This window comes from Trachymyrmex cornetzi, unplaced genomic scaffold (genome assembly GCF_001594075.2).
Source record: "Trachymyrmex cornetzi isolate Tcor2-1 unplaced genomic scaffold, Tcor1.1 scaffold388, whole genome shotgun sequence".
NCBI classification, from domain to species: Eukaryota; Metazoa; Arthropoda; class Insecta; order Hymenoptera; family Formicidae; genus Trachymyrmex; species Trachymyrmex cornetzi.
The window spans coordinates 450776-461172 of NW_017298619.1; the positions used below are offsets into that span (position 1 = coordinate 450776).

The window sequence follows — 10397 nt, forward strand, 5'->3', positions numbered from 1 at the left end:
CTCTCGCACAGATGTGGCTTCACGTTCAGCGCCCTATGCCCCTTCCATTTATATATGTTCTAAGCTCGTGTCCAATTGAGCCGTATCCAACTGGGTGCCACCCGTGCTCGGAATTATAGCGTATTTCACTGGCAGAACCGGTGCGCACTCAGTGCACATTAAAGCTGTTGTACATTAAATGTCGCGACTCTGATTAGAGGGTCTCTACACCAAAGTACAAACTCATTTTTGCTCCTCATTGTACATAAAAATTTTCACTTTTCACGTTTTCGTTCTAAAGAAAAAGTTACATAATCTCTACCCATGTCGTAAAGATGTTTTGAAGACATCTTATGTCCCCTTTTTGGACATTCGTTGTCTGGGTAAACATCTAAAGTTCTAAAGATTCATGTAATGTGATTCGTAATTTTTCGACATCTTCAAAATAGCAAATGGCATCGATTTTTGCAGTGCAGTGAGAAGAAAGCGCGAGAAAGAAGAGGCAGAGAGAAAAGATTTTACTGGTGATGTCGATGCTCCCTGCTCAGCCGAGCTCAACGAAGATGGCGATCGTAGCTCATAGCCGGTGTGCAGTAACAGCACCTCTTCGACTTCGACAGGGTCAGCCGACCGACCGGCCAGTCGGCTGGCCTGGCTAACTTTTACGACTCGTGCTTTTATCGACGCGCGGATTAATAGTAATTAATTCGTTTTTCCTTCTCCAACCACACTGCGGGCATCATAACGAGATATCGAAACGCCGCGTCGGCACCGGGTACTCGCGTGACCATGCCGGCGAATGTCGGAAGCTATTCATGCGAGTGAAACGGCAGAAGAGAACTCCCTATGGTCGGCCGCGTTGGAAAAATGTTGTTCATCGCATGGTCAAGGGGTTAAGTAAAGATGTAGCGTAAGGTCTTGCGTGCCTCTCTGGGAACTCCCGATATACCGTGAGCCGCGCGGGGAGCGTTTAAATGTACCGCTCGCTCTTCGCTTCTTCTTTCTTTTACGGGCAAGTGTACGATCGTTCCGCGCTTTATGGACAAATTTTCTGCGTGGTTCATACAGTGGCGTAGAGTCCTAAATCTTGAGATCCAGGAAATGCTCGGGAAAGAAATATTTGGGTATCGGTGGTAAAGATGGTCGAACTACGTTTCGCAAAGTAAAAGAATTCAAAATATACAGAAAGAAAACATGGAAAATATTAATGATTATTATCAGTAACATAGTGTTTAGATATTAAAAGAGTAGTAGTAATCCAGTGTTATTTAATTCGATCTCTTAAATAACATTTTGTTATTTATAATATTTATGTGTCAAAAAGTAAATCATTCATTTCTGTAGTTTGTTTCAAAATAAACAGCATCAATAAATGTATGCACTTAATAAATAATAAACTGAAATAATAAAATAAAAATTTGAGTCAAATTTAATACATTTTTTTACGTTAAATTCTTTAACTGCATTTTTAATTAAATTAATGACATATTAAGTAAGAGCAACGTAGTATAGAAATGATTAAAAATATTGCAAAATATGCTGTTCAATTTAATTTAAGATTTCAATACCATTAATTATATTAGCAATGTTAAGATATAATATTTCAAATTGTAGATTAATGTAATAACTAATTGAAAAATGTAAATAAAGTCGAAACGGTTTAAATTTTGTTTACAACTTGTCGTTTTATCGTAACTGAGAATAAAAATTTATATTAACTTTTTTTTTTAAATACATCAAATATTACTTATTGATTATTGACAATTATCCTTTTTATATTTGTTTTGTAATTTTACGAGCCTGGCATTTTAGTTCATATTTTGATTAAAAATATAACAATAATTCAAATGGGGCATAATTTCAATTATTTTCAATCAAAATATTACAAAGCATTATGAATAATTTAACAGTGTATTATTAAAATCATCTATACATTATAACGGTATGTATCTTGCGATAATATATACGTTATTCCAAACCTATCAAATATTTGGAAATTTTGATGCAATTTTCGATTTTTAAATTTATCATTTTAATTCGCGCGGTATATTATCAAATTATTACAAAGTTATTGGTTCAAAAAGTAAATTGTTGCCAGAATCTTCGAGCAATGCTAATGCATCACATTGTGTAATCATTTTGTCTCACTTTCCTTCCTCATTGATACGTGCGATCGTCATTATCTTTATTCATATTAAATACATGATTGTAATTCCACTTCTTTGACTCATTATATTTCATGGAATTTTATGGAAGCAACATTGGCTTCCCGTTTCGCGATCGCAACAGACCAAGTTCCACTCAGCTGCCGGGATCGTTGTTCTGCGATTTTAGAAATCGGCGTTGCATTCTGTAGCGATTTTCCGCGACAGATTGTATAAACGTTTGCGACAGTGATCTCATGGGTGGAATGCAAAGACGGCAGTCGAAAGGTCTCGCGCGCTTAATAGCGTGCGGAGGGCTGGCGTTGGCCGAGAAACTAGTCCCGGTGGAAATTTATTCCGGTGAAGCGAGAACAACAAATTACCGGCCGGTAGTAGTCGATCTCTCCTAATACGATGCGACGGGAATGCTGGGGCTTGAAATGCGTGGCATCGTATCGATACTACGGAAGATTGACGACATATATATTGACAGTCCGCTGGAAAGTAAATCGATTGTTTCGATGGTGATATTCGTATAATTAATTGACTTAAAAAAATAGAAGAAATAGTGTCAAGTGAATTGTATCATCAGAATATAACATATAAAGATATGACACAATTAGCCTGGCAAGTTATTAGGAACACTCAAAATAAGAAAACTTGAAATATCGAAATTGCTAAAATGTAAAGACTGATTTTGACCTTCTTAATCTTTTATAGTAACACACATGGATTATTCGTGTCTTACACATTTTTTTAATATTAGAAATATCTAGCTAAATAATAATCTTTGCTCTCTAAGATCTTTGGATTGGAATTTAATTCTAAAGAGTGACAAAGAAGTGACAATTCAGCCAATGTTTGAAAAGAGTGACTCAATTGTCAATTTCTAAAAGTGAGATTTCATTCTTTAAAGTTACATCTCACTCTAAACATTTTAAAGAGTATCTTTTCCTTTTTTTTTAAATATGCAACTTTATAAACACTTTCTAAAGATGTCAAAATATATATGTAAAAATCATTAAATAATTTTTTTGCTTATAAAAGTTACGAAAATTAATTCGGGACACGAACGACTAATTGTATGTAATAAAGAATCAGAAAATCATCATCGTGTGTACTAATTATAGAGTTAAATAATACGATGTATTTCTCATCGTTTATTATCTTGTTTTTTTACGCAGGAATAAGTAAAAATAGATATTTCTTATCACTACCGGCTATCTTTCGTTTCTAGAATACCAGTTTCTAAAATACTGATCAGATTGATGAATGCGTTGATTGCAGATCGCAAAGTAGTGTCCTTCATTCGTTAATCGCAAGAAGCACAACGCCAGTGGAAAAGGATATGTAAGAAAAAAAGGGAAGAGGGGAAGAAAGAGAAATATAATAAAAGAAGTCATGGCAGGAGCCTGCTTTAGCCAGGACAGATCCCGCCAGGACGATAACACGAGGACACATCGCCACCTCGGCGCGACGATCGTAAAACTTGGTCAGGTAAAGGCGCGGTCCGTTTGAGACCTGCTGCTAGGAGGACGGACAGGAGCTGGTTATAGGCTAGGTATTATAGTTCTGGATTGCTGTCGGTCTATCTCGCGAGGGAGCACGTCCCGTACGCGTATCCTTCGGGGTGGTCCTGGCGACGACATCGGTTCATTAATCGGCCAGATACCCGAGAAAAATGCGCTTTTACGACTACTCTCCCTTCCTCACTCTATCTCGCCTTCGCTCTCTCTTTCTCTCTCTCTCTCTCTCTCTCTCGCTCTATTTTTCTCTTTCTCGATTTCTTCCTCGCACAGTGTCTCTCTACCAGTGAGGTAGGCTAACCGATAGCTTATTATCGTTACCGAGGAGATCTCAAGAAAGTGGATTGGGTAATTATACGTAGAATTCGATTAACGCAACACTTGACGATGTTGTTTCGGTTTCGCTCCGGAAGTCTACGAATGCGACTACGAATTACACAAGTTCGAGGTACCCTGTATCTAAATGCCCCAGATTCTGGACGTTTTGAATTCTAATCGCTCGTAATCTATAGATTCCTTGAATTCTGGATATCTTGAATCCTTGTCTCCTCTCGAGTTCCTCGCGCAGATACCAAATTCCTTCACGATTCTGAAATCTTCAAGAGAGAGGCTAAACTCGAAATTTTTTGTAATAAATTTTGCACAAGTTTCGCAAAAATATTAGATAAGAACGTTACCTAATCTTCTTCAAATAATATGCTATATTGAGTTCTCGCTAACTCTATTTTCATTAACCGACTACGACCGAGTGCAATCTGTGTGACATAACTTGCGGTGATGGTGCAAGACTGCACGTATGACGGTGCAGTCATCATATGTATGCGTTTTAGCTGTGCGCAGAAGAAACATCGGTCAGGTAACAAGAGTGCTAATGAAGGATAGTCAGGTTCTTACGAGCTTCTCTTGAGACCAGCACCTGTCCCTCCTTTGGCACACGTGTTTTTCCGATGAATCGTACTTCCCATCGTCTAATTTTTTATAAACCTCAGTATTGTGCAAAATGAGACTAGTCAGCGAATTCTATTTGATTATTTCTAAAAGTTTTTGTTTTGTTTCAAAGAATAAAATTTATTTAAAAAAATTAATTAAGAATAGTGATCGTTAAATTTTTTTCGTCCCGATTAACGATAAATCTAAAGATTCTAAAGCTATACTGAATATATCAAATAATAAATATCGTTACATATCACGATATTTAAGACCCGGAAATTGTTCTCCGGCTTTTAATACCCGCGGTTTGAAAGAATTGTGCAATTTCTGCGATGTCTCGTGTATCATTCGTCGCAAGTGGGGTTTATACCACGAGTTGAACGGGCGTTCTCTTACTCGGTTAAGTGAGCGGAGAACGATAAAGCACGGCGGTTTCGGTGTGTCTCGTGAGAAAACGACGCGCATTTTTAACGCGCGTCACGTCGGTACGCGCTTTCGTACGCGCATGGCACGCATACAGGCGCACAGGACGTAGCAGCCGACACACTGCGAAAAACACTAGCGCGGCTATTAATTCAGAGACCGGGGGACAGAGAGCGAAGGCTGCGGCAAAGGAGCAAAATGAGCGACGCTTCTCCCGGTTCCTTGGGGCCCTAAATAAAAGAAAGGAGAAAGATTTAAATAAAAGTAAAATCGTGTCGCCGCGGTCCCGTGAACTACCCGGGCTCGACGAGGATATGAGCTGGGGAATCCGCGGGAACCCTTCGCTTCCCTCGGGGGAACCCCCTCGCGGAGAACCTGTCCTGTCCGACTGTCGGGATCGGCTTTCCTTCCTTTGCTCCTCTTTGCTCGTATCGCGCGCGCTTCACGCTTTTGCCAAGTGTTATCTCGCGATCGCTACCACGGAGAACGGAAGAGAAAAGGAGAAAAGAAAAGAGAACGTCGGGACGTTTACATTTCTACAATGTCTCCGGAAGATTGATAGATAAATGGACCACTGATATATACTTTACTGTTATACGTCTTGAAGAGAGAAAGAGACAGATTGCCGGATTTGTTTAATTCATAAATTCTGGTTAAATTAAAAATTAAACTTCAAATAAACTTGTAGTTAAAACTTGTGTATGCATTTACATGAATATGAATTATGAAGAATGCAAGAATGAAAAGAATTCCCTCATTAGGGTTTTTAATTAAAGAAAATTCTGAACTTTTGATGTCCAAAACTGTATCAATTTAAAAATGTCCCAGAATAAAATTTATATATATTTATTCTATGATATAAATATTTTTGACTTTGCAAAGTCCTGGGAAACTTTTACTTTCTAGAAGATATACTTCTTCCTTTTCTTTCCTCTTCTCGTGTTTCGGTCGATAAATTTTAAAGGTTCTCATTTACATATTGAGATTAAATGAGATACCAGAACGTAACTACCCAATTATCCTTAAATTTACTTTTTCATCATTTCTTATAGTTTTTAAAATAATCAGTGTATGAATGATGCAATAAAGTCGAAAAAATTTTTAATCTTTAAGTCGTGACAGTTTGTAATCTTCAAACTTTTTCTTTAACAATTATAATTCATATTTCGTGAACATCTTATCCTACAGTAAATTTTCCCAGAACCATGCTCTTCTTACTTTTCAGTAGTTTCGAAAAATATATTGGTTTTAAAATAATATCTGAAAGGTATCGCGAAATATTTTCAGAATTTTCTCACAGTATTCTCGTTCTCAGAATACCTTCGTTTTCCGAGAATATGCTTTCAAGAATATTCCCGGTGCGCATCACTAGTTACAAGCAGTTTAATATTACCTAAGAGAGATTGGTGCTGGAAAAAAGGAACATTACTTTCCCACCGGCCCGGGAAAGATGGCAAAACGGCGCTCGACACCCCACAGTGCACGGATGGGTGCTCGTCGAGGGCAGGAGCACGCCTGACCTCCCAGCAGACAAATTAAAATGATGCACAGGCGATTCCACGCGTTACTCGCGAAAACTCCTTCCTTCTTGCCGTTTCGAAACTATTTCAGGATGCGCAAAACTGAACAAAATATTGTTTCGTCGGCGATGCTTCTTGAGTTCTAGGAAAGGCCACTAGGCGATATTAGTAAAAAATTGAGAAATTAAGAATAGAATGATTCGAGGAGGTTATTTGTTATTCGACAACTCCAATCCGAGAATCAAGCATTTACGTATTAATAAGATTATTCAAGCGTGAAAAAAATGAGCTAACTCTTTTAAACGACTAACTCTTTACGTGACATTAGTAAGTTTAAAGACGAAGTTAATTCAAGGACCAAAGATTCGAGAATTCAATAGCTAATCTTCACAATAAATTTCAAAAGAATTATAATTTAAGAAAAAAAATTTTTAGTAAAGTTTGTATACAATTTATCTGATAATAAGCTAAATAAAAAATAAATATATTCTGCTCAATAAAGTCATCTTCTTAACTTAATTTATATGGCAATAAAGAGTGTTCAAGTGCCGTAAAAGCGAAGACAGTCTATGTAAAATACAAACAAAACTTGTTATAAGTGGCTATAGTTTTTTTTTTACTAAACGCGCCTAACTTGGTGACTAACGTGGGTCTGTTTTTAATTGCTTTGGGCAATTTAAGGGGACAGGCGACCACAGAATGGGGGTTATAAAAATGCGTGGATGGACCACCCTTGAAATGTTGGGTGTTCTAAAGCATTTTATTAGCGTCTTCGCACAATTTTGTATCTCATCTATTAGTGATAAATTTTGTATTGCAGGATTAGGATAATTAGTCAATCAACGAGCGCAGCCGAATACAATCAACTCATTATCTATTTATCTTGTGATACCTTCGTACACTAAAATTTTATCACTTTAAGGAATAATTTATATTTACATATTATCTTTTTACATTTATACTAACCAATTTATTACTAAAAGATATAAGTATTAATTCCTTATCTAGAGTATTAAAAGTACTAAATAACAGTACTTTTAATATTTAAAATAAGGAATTAATTATTGTCTTTCAGCAAGAAAGCCAGTTAAATTGGCCAGTATTAAATTTCTATAAAGGACTGCTACGTTATAGACTAGACGTGAATTAATTTTATAAATTTTTAGGATTATATTTTTATTCTTGTTTTACTATTGATTACAAATCCTTTATTAAAGAGTTTTATCGAGTTTAAATTTTTTGCTTTGCAATCATAAGAATTAACAGAATTTCAAATAAGATGATTAACACTCCCATTATTTCGAAATCAAAATAGAAGTTCGACTTACCCTGTCGTACTGATGTGTCGCCGTGGCCGCTGGAAAGGGTTGGAAAGGCGCCGGCCTGGCTGGACTGTGGTGGGCCGCATGCGGATTGGTGTGAGGGTGACTGTGCGGGGCCGCATGAGGATGGGTCGGATGCGGCGGCGGTGGCCGATGGGTCTGGTACAGGTAAGGATAATATTGATACATCACATCGGAGCAGCTCATCACCCCGCCCGGGCCCGGCACCCCAGAGCTGGCCTGCAGACCTGCGTACCCGAACGTCGCACTACCCTTTCGAACAACACCACTTCTAAAATTGTCCTCCAACTCCGTCGATGGCTCACGATGGCCACGATCGGATCAAACGTTCGAGTTCATCCAAGGTCACTAAAGTGATTAAATCATCACTAATGATAATGGTCCGTGTTATAGCATAGAGCGACAGCGAGATATAATTCAATGTAATAATGTCAACAATAATATCAAACAGCTTTCTTTGAATACTTTAGTTGCGCTTTTTCGGTAGCTTAATACGATCAATTTAAATATTTTAAATTATTTAGATATGTATATTAAATTAACGGTATAGTTAACACTGTTTATAAAGAAAATTAAATGACTCGTATTGTTGTTAATAGTCTTATCATTTTTTATGTTTGCACCATTTGCAATCATTTAAAATCCAAAATTTATCAAACAATACGATATTAACTCACGAAGACGCTTGTTTCAATATTTATAATCATTTCAGATTCCTCATTTATCCAAGTGCAATTTTAATACGTTACCTAAATATATAATCATTAAAAAAGGAAGGAAATATTTGCAAAAAGTGAAAGAGATAATTATGAAAGAGATAAGATATTTGCAAGTCAATCACAATAAGATACACTTATCAATCTTGATTAAATATAATAATGACCATTTATATTAAAATGCGAAATGTATCGTAGCTGATAATAAGCAGTTTAGTAAAGAATAAATAATTTTAGTTGTTCTTTCTGAGAAATCACTGAACCACGGTGAATCACAAACTACACGTTAATAATTCTTCGAGATAGTTAAGGAAAAGGTTGTATGAATCGATCACTCTTCTTTTTTCCTCTATAAGCACGTCAGCTGAATGCAAAAAGATTTAAGTAGCAGATTAGCTAGATATGTCAAATTATTGAACATATCTTTAATTAAAATTTTCACAAAACTGAGCAAGACATATAAAAATATCTGAAAAATTTTTGTATGACACTTCCTCTTCTATTACTTCTATTACCTCACTTTTCAAAATTTTCTTTTGTAAGCTTTCTTTCAGTAATTAGCCTTCGTAACATTTTCTTTTTTCCCTTAAATATCTCTCTTCAAAATTTTTCTATGTGAATCAATTGTCACTGATTTCAATTCTGTGTCGACTATTTGCGATGACGTACATAATTTGACTTCATGACTCCTAGTTCAACAAATTTAAATTGTTCACAATTTACAGTTTGTTGACAAAACTACTATCTCAATCAAACTATTTAACTGCTTTCTTCTATTAAAACTTCATCGACACTTCACTTAACTAGTATAGCTACTGTCACCGTCCTCGTCATCTCGTATGTCATACGCAGGGGTAATTTAAAACGACACTCACTACTTGCCTCACAATTGTTCCCAATTATCTATTTTTCCAAAAATTCTCGATAACGCCGTCTTTAATAGTAAGATCACGCTCATTCGATCGCGACACGTTCTTCGTACGGATTTAACGCAAAAGTCAGATAGTTCTCTTGAAAAACAAGAGAATGACCAATGGAGAACGAAAAGCAAGCCCTCACCCTCGCAACGTGAACAGAGCGTATCGCCGATGGTGGTGTGTCTCTGATGGGTGAACACAAACTGAAACCCCCCGTACGCGACACCGTGTGTCACCCTCTCTCCATAGAGCCTGTCGCTGTCTTTTTCTAGAGCCGTCCCGTCGTTTTCGAGCGGAGCGGCCGACGTTGGTATTCTCTTTCCCCTTTACCATCACCCCAACACGTTGGGGACCGCGACGGCAGGATCCGCCTCCTGGCAGTGCCGACATCGGCCAATCGCCGTGCTCGATCGTCAGGGCCAATCGCACTTGGCCTGCCACTACCACGAGCTCTCCCCGTATTGATCCCACAATGAACCCGACTGCAGCTGTGGTATTAAGAAGTTCGTACTCGGGTTAAACCACCCCCGCCTAAACCTCCTTCGCTCCCTGTTCCCTTTCCTCCCTCCGGCTTCTTCGTGGTCTTCATCCTCCGCTACGGCCACCTTCCTTCTATCCCGGACAACCATCCCCCGCAGCGTGCATAATGAGTCTTAATTAACAGTTTCGCGGTGTTTTGGGAAGCTTAATTTGCCGTAGTGAAGAGAGAGAGAGAGAGAGAGAGAGAGAGAAAGGGAAAAGGAAGAGGATGAAGAAGATGGCGTTTTCAAGACAGAATTCCTACAGAAATGTTGCTGTCGTAGAAATCGCATTTTTACGCGGCATTAACTAATCGCTTTGTAGTCTAATTTTTTAATCACATTTGAAATAATTTTAAGACGAATGACACGTCAAACTTT

At 37.6% G+C, this 10397-nt stretch overlaps 1 protein-coding gene across 6 annotated transcripts in view; it reads right to left on the reverse strand.

Moving 5' to 3' along the window:
* Positions 1-9711, reverse strand: part of vg (transcription factor vestigial) — a 69036-nt gene extending 59325 nt beyond the window's left edge. For 5 of the 6 annotated variants that reach the window (XR_001940247.1, XM_018511903.1, XM_018511905.1 and 2 more), the window contains exons 1-2: positions 9457-9711; positions 7851-8213 (exon numbers count right to left, since the gene is read on the reverse strand). Coding sequence is in view for 5 of the 6 variants with exons in the window: in XM_018511903.1 (XP_018367405.1) it covers positions 7851-8051 (201 nt within the window). In the remaining variant the exon portion in view is untranslated. The remainder of the gene's footprint in view (positions 1-7850; positions 8214-9456) is intronic. The other variant, XM_018511904.1, reaches the window with a different exon arrangement.
* Positions 9712-10397: the final 686 nt, after the last annotated feature.